The sequence below is a fragment of the Antedon mediterranea genome, chromosome 7 (genome assembly GCF_964355755.1).
Source record: "Antedon mediterranea chromosome 7, ecAntMedi1.1, whole genome shotgun sequence".
NCBI classification, from domain to species: domain Eukaryota; kingdom Metazoa; phylum Echinodermata; class Crinoidea; order Comatulida; family Antedonidae; genus Antedon; species Antedon mediterranea.
The window spans coordinates 20,799,524-20,820,631 of NC_092676.1; the positions used below are offsets into that span (position 1 = coordinate 20,799,524).

A 21,108-nucleotide genomic window follows, 5' to 3' on the forward strand; every position below is an offset into this window, starting at 1 on the left:
TAGTACGGTAACCTAACCCTTAACCTAACCATATATGATACAGACTTGTGCATGTCACTGCTCCTTAATAATAATAATCAGGAGATATAATACAATATGAATTTAAAAGTTGGAAGCAGGATGTGCAGATAGTGAGCACACAATGAGCAAACATGGCCAGGGGAAAAGAATAATGGAGATATTGAGCCCATAATGAGCAAACATGGCCAGGGGAAAAGAATAATGGAGATATTGAGCCCATAATGAGAAAGATGGCCAGGAGAAAGGAATAATTGATATTGAGCACATAATGAGCAAACATGGCCAGGAGAAAAGAATAATGGAGATATTGAGCCCATAATGAGCAAACATGGCCAGGAGAAAAGAATAATGGAGATATTGAGCCCATAATGAGCAAACATGGCCAGGGGAAAAGAATAATGGAGATATTGAGCCCATAATGAGAAAGATGGCCAGGAGAAAGGAATAATTGATATTGAGCACATAATGAGCAAACATGGCCAGGAGAAAAGAATAATGGAGAAATTGAGCCCATAATGAGTAAACATGGCAAGGAGAAAGGAATAATGGAGAAATTGAGCCCATAATGAGCAAACATGGCCAGGAGAAAGGAATAATGGAGAAATTGAGCCCATAATGAGTAAACATGGCAAGGAGAAAGGAATAATGGAGAAATTGAGCCCATAATGAGTAAACATGGCCAGGAGAAAGGAATAATGGAGAAATTGAGCCCATAATGAGCAAACATGGCCAGGAGAAAGGAATAAAGGATATATTGAGCACATAATGAGCAAACATGGCCAGGAGAAAGGAATAATGGAGAAATTGAGCCCATAATGAGTAAACATGGCCAGGAGAAAGGAATAATGGAGAAATTGAGCCCATAATGAGCAAACATGGCCAGGAGAAAGGAATAATGGAGAAATTGAGCCCATAATGAGCAAACATGGCCAGGAGAAAGGAATAATGGAGAAATTGAGCCCATAATGAGTAAACATGGCCAGGAGAAAGGAATAATGGAGAAATTGAGCCCATAATGAGCAAACATGGCCAGGAGAAAAGAATAAAGGATATATTGAGCACATAATGAGCAAACATGGCCAGGAGAAAGGAATAATGGAGAAATTGAGCACACAATGAGCAAACATGGCCAGGAGAAAGGAATAATGGAGAAATTGAGCCCATAATGAGCAAACATGGCCAGGAGAAAGGAATAAAGGATATATTGAGCCCATAATGAGCAAACATGGCCAGGAGAAAGGAATAATGGAGAAATTGAGCACACAATGAGCAAACATGGCCAGGAGAAAGGAATAATGGAGAAATTGAGCCCATAATGAGCAAACATGGCCAGGAGAAAGGAATAAAGGATATATTGAGCCCATAATGAGCAAACATGGCCAGGAGAAAGGAATAAAGGATATATTGAGCCCATAATGAGCAAACATGGCCAGGAGAAAGGAATAAAGGATATATTGAGCCCATAATGAGCAAACATGGCCAGGAGAAAAGAATAATGGAGAAATTGAGCACATAATGAGAAAGATGGCCAGGAGAAAGGAATAATGGAGAAATTGAGCACATAATGAGAAAGATGGCCAGGAGAAAGGAATAATGGAGATATTGAGCACATAATGAGCAAACATGGCCAGGAGAAAGGAATAATGGATATATTGAGCACACAATGAGCAAACATGGCCAGGAGAAAGGAATAATGGAGATATTGAGCACATAATGAGCAAACATGGCCAGGAGAAAGGAATAATGGAGAAATTGAGCACATAATGAGAAAACATGGCCAGGAGAAAGGAATAAAGGATATATTGAGCACATAATGAGCAAACATGGCCAGGAGAAAGGAATAATGGAGATATTGAGCCCATAATGAGCAAACATGGCCAGGAGAAAGGAATAATGGAGATATTGAGCACATAATGAGCAAACATGGCAAGGAGAAAGGAATAATGGAGATATTGAGCACATAATGAGCAAACATGGCCAGGAGAAAAGAATAATGGAGATATTGAGCCCATAATGAGCAAACATGGCCAGGAGAAAGGAATAATGGAGATATTGAGCACATAATGAGCAAACATGGCCAGGAGAAAGGAATAATGGATATATTGAGCACACAATGAGCAAACATGGCCAGGAGAAAGGAATAATGGAGATATTGAGCACATAATGAGCAAACATGGCCAGGAGAAAGGAATAATGGAGATATTGAGCACATAATGAGCAAACATGGCAAGGAGAAAGGAATAATGGAGATATTGAGCACATAATGAGCAAACATGGCCAGGAGAAAAGAATAATGGAGATATTGAGCCCATAATGAGCAAACATGGCCTGGAGAAAGGAATAAAGGATATATTGAGCACATAATGAGCAAACATGGCAAGGAGAAAGGAATAATGGAGAAATTGAGCCCATAATGAGCAAACATGGCAAGGAGAAAGGAATAATGGAGAAATTGAGCCCATAATGAGCAAACATGGCCAGGAGAAAGGAATAATAATAATATCAATTTCTAATCAACTTTCTATGCGTTTCATGTTATTTTGAGCAGGTAAAAAATTCCCACACGCGCGAATTTTTTTTTTTTTTTTTTGAAAACAATTTTTTTCGCGTGATTTATGTTTTTTCAGCCTTTTCTAGTAATTTTACCAACTTTTTGAACAATTTCGACTTAAAATTACGTCATACGGGCACATCGAATTGGATAATTTACGTTCTTTTTTGATGAAAAATTTAAACAGTCGTAGTTTCTAAACTAAACGGTAAAAGTTATTTTTATTATGTATTCTGAAAAGCCAGAAAAGTTAGCTAGCTTTCAGGCAACACTAGCCCTTCATCAGTGCAAGTAAAGGAATTTGGATAACGTCATGGCATAAGAACTGGCAAGTGCTGCCTGGGTGGACATGAATAAAAGAAATACAACAAAAGGTAATATATAATTATATATTCTAATATATAATATTTAATTACTGTAATTTAAAATAAAGTAATTTCATTTTTTAATATAGTTGTCCAACTAGCAATCCATCCAGTGGAAGTAATAGCAGTGGTAATGGTTCTAAACAGTAAGTAAACACTAGTTTGCATTTTCCAAGATGGCTACCAAAATCCAAGATGGCCGCCAGAAAAAAGGAAATGCCATATATCTGGCTGTAAAACTCGTAAATCAACAAATGGGGTGTAAATTTAAGGGTTTCTGGGGTCAATGAAACAGATGCTGGTTATGCCATATTGCTCAGACCACCTATTTCCAAGATGGCGGCCAAATTTCAAAATGGCCGCTAAAAAAGGGAAATGAACAAATGAGGTATTAATTCAGGGGTTTCTTGGGTCACCAAAACAGATGCTGGTCAAACTATTTTGCTCAGGTCACCCATTTCCAAAATGGCGGCCAAATTTCAAAATGGCTTCCAAAAAAACCCCAAAATTTTGTGTAGGCATATGTGGGTTAAAAATCAGAAATTAACCAAAACAATGTATGAAAAAGGTTTACTTGGCTCGACTTGTTAATGGTTATTGGACTTATATAATAGCTACATTACAGTTTACAGTTAATTACAGTTGATTTACCCTATTTGGATGAACATGTGCACCGGCAAAGAGATGTGCAAGGCAGATTTGCCTTGCTGCATTTGCAGACTGTACAGGCCTTTTTGCAGCCACATTTCACAAAGTCTCTGCAAGCTTTAGATGCCTCTGGAATGGTAGACCAGACAGGTTCCCATGAGTTCCCAACTTTCACTCATGCATAGTCGGTTGGACACGGATTTGTTTGTTGAGATAACATGCATGTTGTCCAGATGCCAGCTTGGTATACGGCCCTCCTAGTGTGCTGGAGTAGTGCATTCTGAGTAGGTGGTATCTTGTCAACAGCTTGCCGTTTCTGGCTGAACAGTTCCATCCGAGCACTGTTAACATTCATGGCGTTACTTGTTTTGTCATAAACTACGACAACTAGTCTCTCAGAATGTAAGTGAAGATGCTCAAACGGATGTGCGGCAAGATGAAGAAAGGAGGCATCCGTATCTTCGTCATAAGCATTCCATGCCTGCCAAAACGATTTCTTCCCTTTACCTCTAAACGCTGAGGTAGTATCACATCCTGACAGGGAGTGGAACATTGGCAGGGAACGTGATTTACGTTCACCGAGATGTGCACAAATGGCGTTGATACTGTAATGAGTGTAGTTCTTTCCAGTTCCAAATGCTATCCAGAGATCAAGATCAGCATTTATCTGAGAGAGGTCATGAAACACACCGATAAGAACAACGACAACATCTGTATCCACAGTTTGCACCTGGATGGATTTTGCTCCATTTTCCAACGCGTGTTTCACGTGAACCACAATCCTAGTGTCTGCTTCCTCTTGATTACAGCTGGACATTTTGAACTGCGTTCCAACATATGTAACATGCTCTCCAGCTGTGATATATACCGAACACTCAGGAGGGATGCTGCAATCCGCAACTTTTGATGAAAGGAATTCAAAAAGTTCTTTCTTGTTGATTGGATCACGGAGGAAGTCATTCCAGTTGCCCGGCAGCTTGGTATCACCTGATACTTGTCTAAGCACACCTTTGCCTCGTTTCTCTCTGGTTCCCTCCTTAAGGCTATCTGGTCGGTATTCGTCCCACACAACATCCACTCGCTTTGTGTCACGTAGCTGACGTTTCAGATGGGGTATAAACACGTTGTCAGCATATTCTTGGAATGTTGAGACATTTATTATAGGTAATGCATGTACTGTCACCGCACCATCCAGAACTTTGCAGTCATATAATACAGGTACCTCTGTGTGGTTTGATTCGATACATTGTAACAGATGACATTTGGTAACAGACAGATTAAGCTTTCCAAACTCAGACAGGGATGGAGGATACAACTGTACTTCGTGTGCAAAGAATTAACTGATGTCACCATCTCTATTTTTTAAGGAAATGTATAACTGGCCGAAGAGTGCCACATTGTTCTCAAGCACCTTTACTTTCTTGCAATCCTTTGATTTGACTTTGAGCTTTGTTGAGAGCAAGGGTGGTGAATTCTTTGAGATTGTATCATATATGGAACGACTACGATCCACGAGCACGGTCTTCACATGCTCTTGATACTTCTTTGTGCCTGTATCTTCTAGTGTACGGATTGTATCCACTACTGCCTCATTCGCGCAGTTACGACTATCAAGAGTTACTAACTCAGGGAAGTCATCCAGGAAGGGATTTCCCATCTTGCGTATTGTGTTAGATAGACTATCAACCTGTTGCCGGGAGGTTTTCTGTGCTGCAAGTCCCTGTTCATGGTGTTCAAAGTTAGCTGGGTTTTCCGGATCATTGTCATGAATATATTCATTCTCATACTGTCTCAGTCTGGCAAGCTCGGGTCCAGCAGTCATCCAGCGTCTGAAGGCAACTGGATTTTCTGTAAGTCCTACTACACCACCGAATGCTTTCACCACTTTATTCTCTTGCTCATGCGCTTGGTCTATTGGAATCGCAGAGTATCTGTGTAACGACTTTGCGATTGTCCAGTGATTCCGAGTTTCAAACTCATATTTGATATCTTGTGGCAATGCCTTCATGTCTCTAATGTGTACAGGCAGCCACCGAGAATAGTTCACATGATCTAACGCAAAGAACAATGGCACGAGTGCCTCTAATACAGAAACATACAATAGGAAGTCTCTCTCCCGATGGGCTCTAACAAATATGCGAATCAGAATCTCATAGTGTGCGATCATGTTCCAGAACTTGAACGTGGGGGATTTCTTAGATAATTGTTCAAACTCTCATCAACATTAGATCTCTGGTTAAATGCTTCATTCAGTAGCCGCTGAGAAACAAGAACAGTGACTTGATGGGCATGTCGAGTTCTGGTAATGTGTGATACTTTCAGGAATGAATCGACTGTTCCAGATGAAGCAACGTCAGATTCAGTGAGAGCCGTTGTCCAAACTGACTCATCTAATAAATCGCCAACAGTGTTCCATAGCGCCTTCTCAATGTGCAGTCCGCCCATACGTAGACTTTCTCACCATAGAGATCTGACCATTTCCATTTTTAAATTTGACCTTCATCTTGAAAATGAGTGACCTGAGCAAAATGGCTTGACCAGTATCTGTTTCAGTAACCTAGCTCAGATACCTCTGAATTGACACCTTATTTGTTCATTTATGATTTTTACAGCCTTATATACAATATTTCCTTTTTTTGGCAGCCATTTTGAAATTTGGCCGCCATCTTGGAATTGGGTGACCTGAGCAAAATGGCTTGACCAGCATATATTACAGTGACCTCAGAAACTCCTGAATTGACACCTCATTTGTTAATTTCTGATTTTTACAGTCTGATATATGACATTTGATTTTTTTGGCGGCCATTTTAAAAGTTGGCCGCCATCTTGGAAATTGGTGGTCTGAGCAACATGACATGACCAGCTTCTGTTTCAGTGACCCCCAGAAACCCTGACATTGACACCCCATTTGTTGATTTATGAGTCTTACAGCCAGATATATGGCATTTCCTTTTTTCTGGTGGCCATCTTGGATTTTGGCCGCCCTTTTGGAAAATCGGACCCGATCAAGTGGGTTCCACGGATAAAATCAATAGATAGGTCAAAAGGAAACTCCATGCCAAATTTGGTACTTTTGTCCGGCCGGTAACGCTAATCCTGAAAATTGTTGCTAAGCCACCTGACTTTAATAGAAATATGTAGGGTGAAGGAAGTTAAGGTCTATGCCGGAACTAAGTTGATGCAACCAAAGCAGGTTTGATTTCATGCAGATGGACAAGCACATATTATTGGAAGGGCCTTTTCTTACAATCCGTTTTGCTGCGTCGCTAGTGGGAACTATGTTTAATTGAATCTTTAGATCCCCCCCCCCCCCCACAAACAAAAGTGTTTCTACACATCACCAGGTATTCAGATTATTATTATTTCTATTTAAAAAAATTATGTTTAGACTTGCATATACAATAGTAGTGGACTAGCTAAACATATGGAAAAGCAAAAAAAAGCAAAATCCTTATTACATGGTAAGAGACAAATAACATCTTGTGTATGTTTTTTAATGCTTTGTAAAGCTACGTGTTGTTAAAATAATGGAGTGGAGTTGTGGCTTGGTACGGTAGCTATCATGTCAATATTTTGTCTAATGACGATTTACAACTCCACTCTCAAAGACAGTTATTGCATAGTCACCACAAGGTTGTATTGTACTCAAAAACAACGTTTCTAATAATGATCTATTTAGATATCCCGCCATTTTACTCAACATTGTAATTTTATACCCAATATTTTTACTGATAGACTGGGTATTCTGATTCTACATTAACATTTCATCTATAATAACTCCCAGATATCTTATACTATCAACTTGTTCAATTTTGGTGGGTCCAATTTTAATATCCAGTTGGTTATTATCTACTGAACGACTGTTTCTGAGTAACATGACCTTAGTTTTGTCTGTATTGATTGAGAGGTGATTTCTATTATACTATTCACTAACATTATTCATGATTATTGTAGAGAATCGTTTACAGACTTAGTTGAATTACCAGTAGTATACGCAACAACATCATCAGCAAAAATGCTGCAAGTTTTGCAATATGACCGATTACAGAAATTGGTCTGTAGTTGTTATATGTTTGTCTTGTGAAGGGGATTGCCACCTTTAAAGTGAATTAATTCGCTTATGGTTATCCTTGGCAATTTGCCTAAATATATACACAAAACAAACAAAACAAATTTGAACGACGCCTTCCCGTTCCGTTTAATGCTTGATTCTCACTAAAGACGCAACACAAGGATGTAACGCGACATAAGTGAGTTGACCAATCACAAGCGATGGATTATTCGAACTGTCGCTTGTCATTGGTCAACACGTTTGCGTTGCCTTTACGTTAGTGTGAACCAAGCTTAAGTGTGAATGTAACTTTTAATCATATACTATTTTGTTTACAGTAATCAGACGTCGACGTGCCATTCTGATATATGTCATAATAGCTTGTATACTGTCGTGTCTTACTATCTTGCTATTCGTAGAGATTTCATACAGAATTGCTAGAAATCAATTTTACAGTGCGTCACGCACTATTATTATTATTCTACTTGCATTGTATCCAGTAAGTTTTACATTTTTCGTAAATACTATTTTTGTTTATCTTTGTTTTTTTTAAATTTTGTATCTATTATGTTGTGTTTATTGTTTTATGTTTTTTATGTAAAAAGGTCCTATAGTATCATACCATTAGTAAACATTGGCATTCATTTAGTATTTTTGTTTTCTGAATTACTAAACATTAATACAAAGTATTTACTTCTTAAATCGTAAATACTATTTATAAAATCAAGGAATAGCGAGAATATTTGCCCATATTCTTACATATCTTATACGTTCTGACTGCCCGAATAAAATAGTCCAGCTTGCATGGTGGGTGTGGTAGAAGGAAGTGCAATCTAATATTTTTCAAATTATTTAAAAGCGGATGTTGTGGTTTAGATCATAGAACAAAATATGATGTACATAAAAAAAAATGAAAAATAACTATACCATTTTCAATTTGTAATTTGATCTCATTTCATCATTGAAGGAGTGTGTTCGGGAGTGACCAAGCTTTTAAAATAGATTATTACTTTTTATTATTTTTATTAAATTTAATGGTGGGTAGAAGCGTTTGGGTAATGATGTTTTGTAGTAAATTTTGTTACAGTTATCTGGTTATATATTTTCCTACAGGTATCTAGCGTTACATCTTTCGTCGGGGTGATTATACCAAGAGCTTCATTGGTTGCTAACCTAACAGCATCTTTGTACGTAAAAAAATTCATTTTCAAGATCTATAAACTTAATGTTTGGTGGTGGTAAACGCAGCCCTGTCATGATTTCCTGAAAATAATAAAGGCACACTAGTACTATATGCACACGTTTCTCACGTTACATATTAATGTTAACACTTTCTCTGACGTTTCAATTAGAATTGCGAATTAAATGGAAATACAATACTGACAGTATCGTCTTTAAGTTTTGTTACCACAATCGCAAACAATTTGACCAATCACGACGCGATGGATCGTCGCTTCGTGATTGGTCAACTCACTTGCACTGCGCCGATGTCGTTGCGTTGCGTCCAAGTGGAAACCGAGCTTTATGATTGATAGAATGTGTAGGCCTCATAGATATACTATAGTAATATATCTTTGGTAGGCACAGTGTTATGGTAATGAGATGAGTTATAGCACACCCACGCCTATTATATACAGACACAATGGGCCGAAATCCAACCAAACTGAGCGCTTCCCTGGTTGTCGTGGCCTAGCATCCGATTCCGAGATAAACAATGTTGTATTTTTGTCAGCATTGTATTGATTTATTGTATAATTATATAAAACGTTATAAAACATATGATTAATGTTTTGTATTCGTTAAAGAGAGAATTTAATTTACAGTCATTTAACGAGTTCATTGTTTCAACTCATTATTATATTATATTCTTCCCATTTAATTCATAGGCCTATACATTTAAACTGTTTTTGTTTATGCAGAATTTAAAATTGATTTAAATAATATTGAAAAGTCACAATAAACATTCTTTTTTTCAGTTACTATTGTATATGTCTTTACCTTTTTGTGGTTTTGGTAATTGACTACTATAACGGTGTAGACTCAATGATTATTAAACTGAAGGATCGCCGAATTTCACTAGCCAGGCCTCCGATTGCATGTTGTTGTGACTGCCTTCCAAAAATTAACATGACAAGGTAAACTGGAGTAGCATTCCTAAGTTGTATTGTATTGTTTTGTATTATAGGTCTACAAAATATAATAAAGTGTACAAAATAGGTTTTCTTGGAAAGATCTCATCGAAACTTTACTAAAGCAGCCCAGATTACCTCGTGTAAAGTTATTATGTAGAAGCATTGTTTTTTTACATAAATATTATTACCTGCTATTAACATTATTTTAACAGAAGTAATTTTCACAAACTTCGTCTTGGAATTCTTCAGAATGCAGTTGTCCGACCAATAAGTCTATTCATAGCTGCTACATTGTGGGCAGATGGTACGGCGAAAGCGGTATGTTGAAAATACATTAATTATCTCATTTCAAATATTTTTGAATATAATTGAAATTATAGAGCATGTAACCCGGATTCATCCAGGCATTCGCGCCATTCGCCAAGGCGAAGGTCAGATGGATGAATGTATTTGTTTTTTAATGATTTTGTATTCTCTTGAATTTTTCTAAAGAAATTAGGCCTACTATTGATTGCGTGTACCATGTTATTGACTACAAAATGGTGTCTCGAGAGATCATATCCTAACAATGTTCTTTTTATTATAAATATTATTGAAAGAAACAACACATTTCGATATTTCGATGTAATAACACTGTGATTTCGATGTTTCTCTCGATTTCGATTGTAATATAAATAGTATTGGCTTTAAAATCTGGAGAAACAAAGTAAACTATTTTATTGTTTCCTGATCATATATATACAATATAAATGTCTCTCTTAACCTTTCGTATACAATTTAAAATATCATGGTCTTATCCATATACTTCTTCAGTAAAAACAAATCTTACTTGGGTCCTTTCCACTTTCTCTCTCCATTGGTTATAACATTGCACATAGGAATTTTGGAAGGCATAGTGTCAGCTGACTATATATTTTCAAATTATTGAAGCATTTCATATTTGATACTTTTACTTTGTTTTTTTTGTATCACCCGTAAACTCATAGATTTTCTACTCCGTAGACCTTTTTTTTTTATTGTTTGTAGGCTTATACATGCATATTTTCTATACTTTGACATTTTATTTTTTAAATCATCATCACAAACATAATTATAGCTATCAGTTAATATGCCTTTTGGTTTTTGTGTTCCAACTTCCCGTTTGATGTTTTGTCTTACTTTTTTATTTATTGTAATGGATATTGAAGTCTTACAAGACTTATCTTCTCTGATCAATGGTTAGAGTATTACACATTTTACAAGCATGGAAGAAATTACCGCTCAGCATATCATTATTACTAGCTCAATAATTAAAGTAATTAGTTGGAAATACTAATTACAAATTATTCTTTAAAGGTTGAAGCCTATCTGTACATGAATATTATTACTATGATTTCTTCAATATTTGCTGTGTATTCGTTAGCAGTAATTTACAATGCTTCGAAAAAGCCACTAAAAGAGTTTATGATCACACCAAAGTTTATTGCAATGAAACTAGTTATGCTGGTTGGAAATACCCAGCATTTTATATTAAGTATGCTGGCCTATATTGAGGTGATTCTTCCCTGTAAGCCGCCATTTAACACACAAACTCGAGCGAACAGTAAGTATAATATTTGCTGTTTTGTCTATTATTTCATAAACATGATAGGTTAACATTTATGTCCATTCCGTGAGATCCCTACATACTCTACATGATTGATATGAAATGATGCCATTATTCCCAAATATGGACACCCCTTGAATATCACGGCGAGGGTAGTAGACTGGAGGGATTGCTATACAGGTAGGTATCTGACGCGCGTGCGCATAGACTACCGTAGTATATGCACCAACAACACCACAGTTTTTGGTTTGTGTATTTTAATGTAAGCCTAAGTGTTCCCCGGTATCAAATTATTTTATTTCAACTTAAATATTTGCTTATTCGTTGGTTGTAATTGCCTTTTTGTATTACAGATGTATTGTCCAGTTGGAAAAAATATGTATTTAAAAAAAAACATTATGCCATTTTAATGACAAATAGGCCTAATACTATCCTATTCATTACATTCACTTTGACCGAAAATGTAAAGCAAAACATACTATTGTCTGTCAGACCGTGGTTTTTGCTAAATTTAACGATTTCATTTTGTCAGTATTAGGTGAGATAATTATTTTTATTCGTTTTGTAAAGAAGTGTATAAATATGGCCTATTCAAATCTGTTATGTTTTTAGAGGACAATACATATATCTTTAAGTATTATGTGCTGCCTCGCGGACAGTAAATAGGCCTCTGTTTGCCTATTCATTCATCAGTTATTTTACTTTTATTCCGGAAACGGATGTTCATACAAAATCAATTGCATAAATATAAGGTTAAATAAAAAAGGCACAAAAAAAACCACTGGTATCAGATCATCTCAGGATCTCCATCATTTTGTTATGGAGCCTGGATGATTCAAATGATGATACCATAATACTTTCTATCACTTTTTCTATAAAAGCTAAATACAATATATGCCCATGGGTATTGCACTAGTCTATATTACTTTTATTCATGAGTTTCGTGTTTTGTTTTTTTCTGTATGTGTTAGGTCGTTAGGTTATCATATTTTCAAATACAAATTCAGACCTCATAAAGGTATATATTATAAATATAGGTATACATTTCATTATTAATAAGTGTTTTCCGGCATCAAATTCTTTGTGTTGTGTTCCAGGATTTATAAAGCGCCAATGTTATGAAACCTCTAAGAGCTGAAGAAAACACCCTACACAAGACCTTCATATACAAAGTGATAACATTTACACAAATCTCATTCCAAAAGAATTATTTTACTTTTGAAATATCATTTTCAATTTCTTTTATAGCAATATTTTATCGAAAACCATCCACAAACGTTGACAACCCCAATAATTTGTATTTTCTAATTTATATTTCAGCGATTTATAATATGCTTATCATTTATGAAACTTTTATTATGTTGCTACTCGGAAGGATATTCATATTCATTTGGCGAGAGAAAGAAAACAGCGATTCTGAAAGTAGTTTTGAATTATCAGAAAGTATTTCTATAGTTGAGAGAAACATGTGCTGCAAACAAAAGGTCGAATCTTCAACGAGTGATGAAAACGCATCTGTAACAAATATACCAAAGGACGTTGTAGAGAACGAACTAAGTGTTAATTTATAGAGTTTGATCAATGAGCTTAATAGACGCGCATCTAGATGATTGTCAATAGGCTGTTAAAAGCGGCATAGAATTGGTATTATTGTGTTCAATAAATTATTATTTTGACACCATTGACTACAGTACAAAAGAAAATCTATTAAATCGTTACGTTATTGTATTTTTTTAATGTAAAGCAAAATGTAATACCGGTACACCACGTATATTAATTCTGGAAATAACTGTTGAATTTCTCGATGTTTCGATCAATATCAGTATTCATTGAAACGACGAGAAACTCAACAGTTCTTTTCAGAACTAATATACGTGGTGTACCGCAAACTTTATATCAACATTTGATTTCGCCATGCAAACCTTCAAACAATATATTATGTAAAACCGTAATGAAAGTCTATATTAAATAAATAACCATGACATTACAAAACAATTCCACGGAGCATAACGTATGTACTTAAAGCATTGTTGACTTCCTTATCCAATTCAATTTTGGAGAAAATTCCTGAAATACTATATTCCTTATAGAAGTGTGATTGTATAGTCAACATCGACGGATGTGTGTGACGAAAATGTAAAGAGATCCTTATCGGAGAGTTTAATAACGCCTGAGGTTGAACATTGAAAAACATATGTGATATTATTGTGTGTGAGGAAAATTAAAAGCCATCCTTATCGGAAAAAACACATAGATATTATTGCATATAATATAATTATGTTGTTATTTTTTGTGTTACACACCAAGGCCCACTTATAATTTTTTTTTTTAATGTTTACACCCCACCCACTCAAATAATTCTACATCTATCTGAAACTAAACGAATGGTTCGACTTTTATTTAATGTTGTTAAAAGTTCGTATTCGGCTGGCATGTGGTGATTGGTGGTATAATTCAGTGTCCTGTTGTCGTAGTAATGATGTTTTAACGGTTTGCCACTCGGTGATTTATAAAATGGATAAAAACCATATAATGAAACATATCGACACATTGACCCAGCTGCTGTATACATGATTAACCCCAGAGATGGGTTTCTTATTTTCCAAAATCTGAAAGAAAACTCATTTGTTGTAGGCTATGAAGAAAATTATATTTATGCATGCATAATTTAATGTGCTGATGTCAATTTATTCCTGTTATCTTTAATTATGTTCATTTTCAGTATGCATTATTATTATTATTTTACTCGTTGAACATTCTTGTAAGAAACGTTAAATCCCCAGCTCAAATCCACTGTCTTACAAAAACGGAAGTTAATGAAAGAATAGTAAGATTAAGATGATACTTACTTTGTAACTAGTGGTAGCATACCTCGGTACGAATATACAATTCTAACTGTTAAATTATTCTGTTTGATACCTGCTACTAGATTATGTGCGTAGCTTATATTCTTTTCTGCGTTCAATTTAGAAATCCATATATATGTGTCATTAAGCTCTTTAAACGTTTCGTATGAAGTTTTGTAGCAACTATTTGAAGTGTTTGTTAGACATATACTGCTTTCGATACTGGCGGCCTCATTGAGCACCATCATATCTATTTTACCACCAACGTCTTGTTCAAAACCAATAGTTTGTGCAAGATTTCCTCTAAAAACAAAGTCGTGTTCATCTATTTCACGTCCACAACTGCTGTTTAGTAGATTACCAGCACTGCCTACAACTGCACAGGATCCTCGCAGAGGAATACTGTCGATACCTTCTGGTAATTTTGTCATTCGTTTTTTCTGTTTGAAGCCATCTTTGTAAATTAGTGTTAATAGAGACGGTTTGAATCCAGCCTTCTGAAGTCGTTTTCTTTAATAGAATACAAACTTATAAATTCTGGGCTTATAATTGATTAAAAGAAACTCTAGACAGGCATGTTCGAATTCAGTATGAGGCATATGCATACTTTTTGTTCTATTTCGTGAGAACAAACCACTTTTATTTCATTCAAACCACCGTCAATTTTATATGTAAAATCAGTATTCAAAAAAGTAATATAGCATGCATACTAAAAACTCTCTAATATTATTATGAAAAACAATTAAGGAAGAATTTTAGCATTTGCTCTTTTTATTTTTCAAATTTCCCTAAATTTAGACTTTGAATATGCCATTTTACAGTTTAATAAAGTCATTCACTTTAGAAAAAAAACGAAGAAAATAATACAGTACCCACTTATAAAAAGATGAAATAAACGGTTAAGTTTAACCAAAACCATAGTGTGACAAACAATTTGAATATTATTAGTTTAGTAATCATAATAACTAATATTCTCTCTGAGCCAATATACTGCTTTCATTGTATTTGTTTGTGTCATTATTATTAATGAATCCGTATCTTGTAAAAAGTACACCAAGATCATTGTATTATATTATACAACTTATATAGAAATTCAACAGTTTGTATTATATACAATAAACGTTTCGTCACCAAATCTGATTTTAATTGGTGTAGAATTCTTTCAAGTCTATCTGTTTCTTGTATAGCTTACAATGAAAATGTAAAGTTCTGTTTGGTACTTGCTATCTAAGCAGACCATGCATACATGTGAATTTGTGATGGCAGACATTATATTATTATTAAAAGAAGGCTGCAATAAGCAGGGTAAAAAAAACCAGAAATAGTCATATATAGCCAAGTTCTATTTGATATGATAACTAGGAAGGTATAATGCCACCATGTATTATGATCAGTGAAATGATTACCGTATCCAATAAAAACGAAAGCAAAACTTACCTCATATCTAATGCTTTGCTTCCTTTAATGTGATTAGTCAATACTTTCCTACAAACAAAATCATATGTTAAAATTATAATGGATACACGTAAACTAAATACTCTTTTGATAAGAAGTAATAGCTAACATTACGGTACTTATCGGAAAGTTTTCGTTTTGGCAGCTCCCTACCAATTAATTTCATCCGGCAGTGTGCTAATTTTAAATTTTTTAAACCACGCTGAAGACTTCTTTTCGAAGTGTCTTTATTTACGGTTATTATACATTACATCATACATCTTAATGTTGACATTTCCTACTTTTTCCAGCTTGCTTTGTTCGCTTATATAAATAGCGACTCTTGTTTATATATATAAAAGTATCTCTTCGGAGATCTCGCCCGCCTGCGATTTTTTTTTCGTACATAAGTTGGGGACCCCCTTATGAAACGTCACAAAATAAACATGAATAATTCATCAGTTAAATTTTCTTGTTCCGTGTGCACCCAAGCGTATAGCAACAAGAAGTGATTACACAAGTGCGGTACGATTCTAGGCCTATCTCCGCTGTGGTTGCCGCGTGGGATTTCATAAAAGAATAGCGGCGTTTTGTGTGGATTGTCGAAATAATCAGCCTTTAGTTTATGGTGTTTTTAATATAATTTATTACTAAAGAATTACGTGTTAAAATTATAGTTTCTATTAATACTATTATGCCTAATTATTAGTCTCTAAACCCATGTCTATTCTAGTAGTAGCTGTGTGGGTGTTGTGTGTGACGTGTGTATGTGTTAGGTATGACGACACAGTCCGAGTAATAAGTCAGCAAAATTAAACAATAACATTACACAAAAATATATTTTTTATTCTCGTGGGTCTAATCTTCCCATCTCGTGTTCATATACCCGCATTTTTAAAGTTCCTTTGAGTACATGCATATTGTTTGATAATAAAATAGCAGAATTAAAAAATTACAGTACACAAATTATACACATTTTTTATTCTTGTGGGTCTAAGCTTTCTTTGGGCTATGTCCAATTAATAGTTAGTTTAATGTCTTGCCTAGCTGTCGATTAGCCTCGGACACATTTTGCATAGTGGCGTGTGTGTGAAGAAGAGTGCGCGAAGGCAATCACGTGAATTGACCTAGAATCCTAGGCCTACTGTAGAAAGAATCGTATCGCAGTTGTTCGTGTAATCACTTCTTGTTGCTGTACGCTTGGGTGCACGCGGAACAACAAATTTAACTGATGAATTATTCATGTTTATTTTGTGACGTTTCATGAGGGGTCCCCAACTTATGTACGAAAAAAAAAAATCGCATCCCGCCTCGTGAATAAAAATACTGAAAGATGAGGGCGTATCAATTTGATCTCTGGTGCGCGTGCGTACAACTGAGGACTAGCGCTGTTTCCGCCGTACCACTGAAAACTGAAATTGAAAGAAAAAATAGTCTAAATTTCGGTGAGACAATAGATTTTTTTTGTTAAATTTAATTGTTTGTTTTGTCTTTTTTTTTAAAAAAGGAAATCATGATATTGTTGGTGTTCTTAAGGCCAGGTGCGGGTAAAACATTTCTATTGATCATACATTCCAATAATTATCGATCTATAATTTTTTGGATTTTATTTGTGTTACATGAGCTTTTCGAAGTGTCTTAATTTACGGTTATTATACATTACATCATACATCTTAATGTTGACATTTTCCTACTTTTTCCAGCTTGCTTTGTTTGCTTAAATAAATAGCGACTCTTGTTTATATATATAAAAGTATCTCTTCGGAGATCCCGCCTCGTGAATAAAAATACTGAAAGATGAGGGCGTATCAATTTGATCTCTGGTGCGCGTGCGTACAACTGAGGACTAGTGCTGTTCCGCCGTACCACGCCGAGAATGTTAAAGAGTCGCTATCCAATCGAGTTTGAACAATACCATGAAAGCCCCAGTGGTCTAATGGTTAGTACATCTGCATATCAAGCAAGCGGTCCGAGTTCGAGTCTCGGTTGTGGCGACGTTTTCTCATTCTCACAGATTTCCTCCTCTTTATCGTTTCAAATTATTATATTATATATATATATATATATATATATATATATAAATCCAAAGGCAAATTACTGAAAAAATGACAATGCTGTGGGTATCAGTGGCTGGATCTCAATGGAGATACAAAATAAAGCGAAAAGCTAAATCAAAACGAGAAGTAAAACAGACAGAAAAGTTAGCAGAGCTTTCGGGCAACACTAGCCCTTCATCAGTGCAATATATATCGTTTCAAATTAATTAATTAAATTTCAGTATATCACCGGGCGGTTTAGAATTAATGTTCTTTGCCTATTGTGTTTATATATATATATATATATATAAATAAAATAACAGCAGAAAACTTGGTTACTTCATTGTTTTAATCACTACAAATTTGTTTCGTACGACCAGCATGTAGCTGGCCGCACTCTTCAGGTGAAATATAAAACATAACATGCTGTTATTTTATTTATTTATATATTTATGCTCTACCTTGGTATTGAGCACTCTATCCAAACGGTCTGAAAATTTCAACCTGAATATATATATATATATATATATATATATATATATATATATATATATATATATATATATATATACCTTAATGTTGATATTTCCTGTTTTATTGTACAACGTATTTGGAGCTTTCTTTGGTCGCTCATATAAAGTTAACTCTTTGTTATTGTTATAACTACAGTTTAAATTATACAATATACCTTAATGTTGATGCTTCCAGATTCACGCTGGTGTTTAACCAACCCCTGAAGGTGTCATATTGCTTCCTATAAGTTTAAAATACAAATATGATATCGTATATAAAATATAAACAAAAATTAAAAAACTGAAATTGAAAGAAAAAATAGTCTAAATTTCGGTGAGACAATAGATTTTTTTTTGTTAAATTTAATTGTTTGTTTTGTTTTTTTTTTTTAAATAGGAAATCATGATATTGTTGGTGTTCTTAAAGGCCAGGTGCGGGCAAAAAATTTCTATTGATCATACATTCCAATAATTATCGATCTATAATTTTTTTGATTTTATTTGTGTTACACGAGCTTGTTGAAAATAAGCACTTTCTTATCAGTGGGGGGATAGTTCAAATTACACAGTAAAATCTCTATTCTTTTGTACACAGATTTTGTAAATAGAGAGGCATTTAAAAAAAAAAATGAAAAATAAAATATGTGGTAAAAAATGTTATCAGATGACTTAATATAGGCAATATAAATTGAATTTCTGGTATTTTTATTCAACTTCAGATTTTTATGATAGCAAAAAGTATCCACCGTATATCCACCATCTTTTTTCACATTTTAGGGAGTCACCAGACATGTTATTACATTTGATTAAACTACCCAACTACTGAAAAAAAAGTCTTATGTCGGAGTATGTTATCGGAATAGTATGTAGTATGTTATGTTTAAATGTTAAAGCGCAATTCCATAGAAATTAGAATAATTAAATGTTAAATTAAATTGAAATAATTAAATAAATTGTACATAAAATTAATTGGAATTGTAGATTGTTAATAAGAAATAAAAATTATTGTAAAAAGAAAAAAAAAGTGACTGAAACAACAATGACGATGGATTGTATTGTGGTGTTATTTAAGTATGTAGTATTGTATTAAGTAATTGAAGTAGTAATTGTATTAAGTTATTAAGGATAAAATGAAAAATAATATGCAAAAGATTGAGGAGTTACCTAAATGAAGGGGAGAATGTTCAGAAGGTGAATACGTCAGTGTGCAATAGAGCATACTGTATTGTTCTTTGTTACACCTTTATGCAAATTAGCTATATATAAACATTGCTCAGGTTGTTGTGCGGGGCAGTCGACAATTGAGCTTCGTGCTGGGTGTAGCCAAACAAATAAATGGAAGCTTCGGCGACACCAAACAATTATTGTGGTGATGCGTTTAATTTATGTGTTTGTCGACCAGTCAATTCAGTTTATTATAGTTGGGGCCTACGTTTGTTTTGAGACTTCGAAACACTGGTTTTTATGGTAGAATTTTGCAAAATTTTGTATTTGATTAATTATTTTGATGAATTAACAAGATATTATATTTAAAATTCATGCCTGTACCTGAGCTTTAACGAAAGTAAATAATAACAGCATAAATATTCTGTCCGTGTTTTGAATTACGCATATTTTTTTTTAGGAATTCTTTATCATGTTTGAAATAATAGGTTATTAAAAGATAAAATTAGATTATCATTGTTAATGTCATCATAAATGTCATCATGTAAAAATAAAATTTTGCCACGTAATAGTACTTGTTACTTGTCAAAATAAATTGTTTTTTTAGGATTACTCAACAATTTATTGCAAAATCTTTACCAAAATCTCACTCACTCAATTATATTTTGGAGGCAATCCGAACCAGGGTCCCAATTCTGAACCACTTTTAGTATTATTTCCAGACCTATCTAGTGTTAAAAGATAGTCAACTGAAATTGCATTGCTACTTGTCCAAAAAACTTTGGAGCAAGAGTTATAATTTGTGATTTGACATCAGGGGCGGACCCAGGGGCATAGTGGCAACACCCATAATTTCATACTAAATGTTGTTTCTGCCACTAAATTAAAATCACATACACATGTTTGTAGTGAAATTAGCCTAATCACACAGCATTAAGACACAAACAAAAATTGTTTCCCCGATGAAAGGAGAATTTATTTGTTTATGTACTCTCGGAGTGCCGTTCCAATTCAAATTGATACATGAGGTTGCATATATTTACAAATAATTATAACACTATTTTGAAATACAACATGTTAAACAATACAAGTTAAGCTTTAAATATATAAATAAACAAAAAGATGCTTTTGATCTAAGATAATTGGTCAGATGTTTTGCCCTACTCTGACGTAATTTGTACGTTATACTATATATATTTGAGTACAAAGAGTAGGGCAACACATCTGACAAATTACTCAACTCCCTGACGCAAAACTACTCCATAGTAGTTAAATAATGATGATTATTATAAATAGTAACAAACAAAATGTAATCACCAATCAATTTCAATATAATACACGTTACAACTTACGGACTGTTATCACTTGAAATGACTGTCCGATGCTTTGCTATGATTTGAAAAATATAGACGGTAACCGCACCCAGTAAAAACCAAGTAAATCTTCGCGCTAATATTGACTGAGAACTTGCCATTGAAAACTTGCTGAAAGGTGATAGCGAAACACAAATAATCCTCTAACAGTGATGAGAACCTTTAGAAATATAATATTAGTAAAATATTTTATAAAAATAATTTAGGCTACTGCAGTGCAAAAGTAAGCGAAATCGCGGAGGAAATAAATAATTAATGTGCATAGACGACCAAACTGCGACTGCGTCCTTTTGTGTTCACTAAACCGTGAAAATGTGTTTCCTAGTAATTGCATTATGGAACAATACCGTATACCCTAATGTTATGTATGTCCATGTAAATGATAACATT

At 34.4% G+C, this 21,108-nt stretch overlaps 1 protein-coding gene and 1 long non-coding RNA gene across 2 annotated transcripts; one reads left to right on the forward strand and one right to left on the reverse strand.

Annotated features, from left to right (window-relative positions):
• Nucleotides 1–9,673: 9,673 nt before the first annotated feature.
• On the forward strand, nt 9,674–11,123 carry LOC140055343 (uncharacterized). The gene is made up of 3 exons (XR_011846661.1): nt 9,674–9,771; nt 9,981–10,086; nt 11,104–11,123. It is a non-coding gene; the product is annotated as an uncharacterized lncRNA (long non-coding RNA).
• A 2,110-nt stretch (nt 11,124–13,233) lies between these two features.
• LOC140054478 (CMP-N-acetylneuraminate-poly-alpha-2,8-sialyltransferase-like) lies at nt 13,234–20,942 on the reverse strand. Its single transcript, XM_072099478.1, has 5 exons — nt 20,698–20,942; nt 18,358–18,423; nt 15,637–15,684; nt 14,203–14,709; nt 13,234–13,962 (listed from the first exon to the last, which is right to left on the reverse strand). The coding sequence occupies exons 1-5, from the start codon at nt 20,817–20,819 to the stop codon at nt 13,704–13,706; spliced, it is 1,002 nt and encodes a 333-aa protein (XP_071955579.1). The 5' UTR covers nt 20,820–20,942; the 3' UTR covers nt 13,234–13,703.
• Nucleotides 20,943–21,108: the final 166 nt, after the last annotated feature.

What these genes read in the sequence shown, in the direction of transcription:
- LOC140054478 (XM_072099478.1), bottom strand. Translation starts at nt 20,819, where the DNA reads ATGGCAAGTTCTCAGTCAATATTAGCGCGAAGATTTACTTGGTTTTTA. An exon ending in ATTTCAAGTGATAACAGTCC is followed by an intron (nt 18,424 to 20,697) that starts GTAAGTTGTAAC and finishes TTAAACTTATAG; the next exon opens with GAAGCAATATGACACCTTCA. An exon ending in ATGCTACCACTAGTTACAAA is followed by an intron (nt 13,963 to 14,202) that starts GTAAGTATCATC and finishes GTTTTCTTTCAG; the next exon opens with ATTTTGGAAAATAAGAAACC.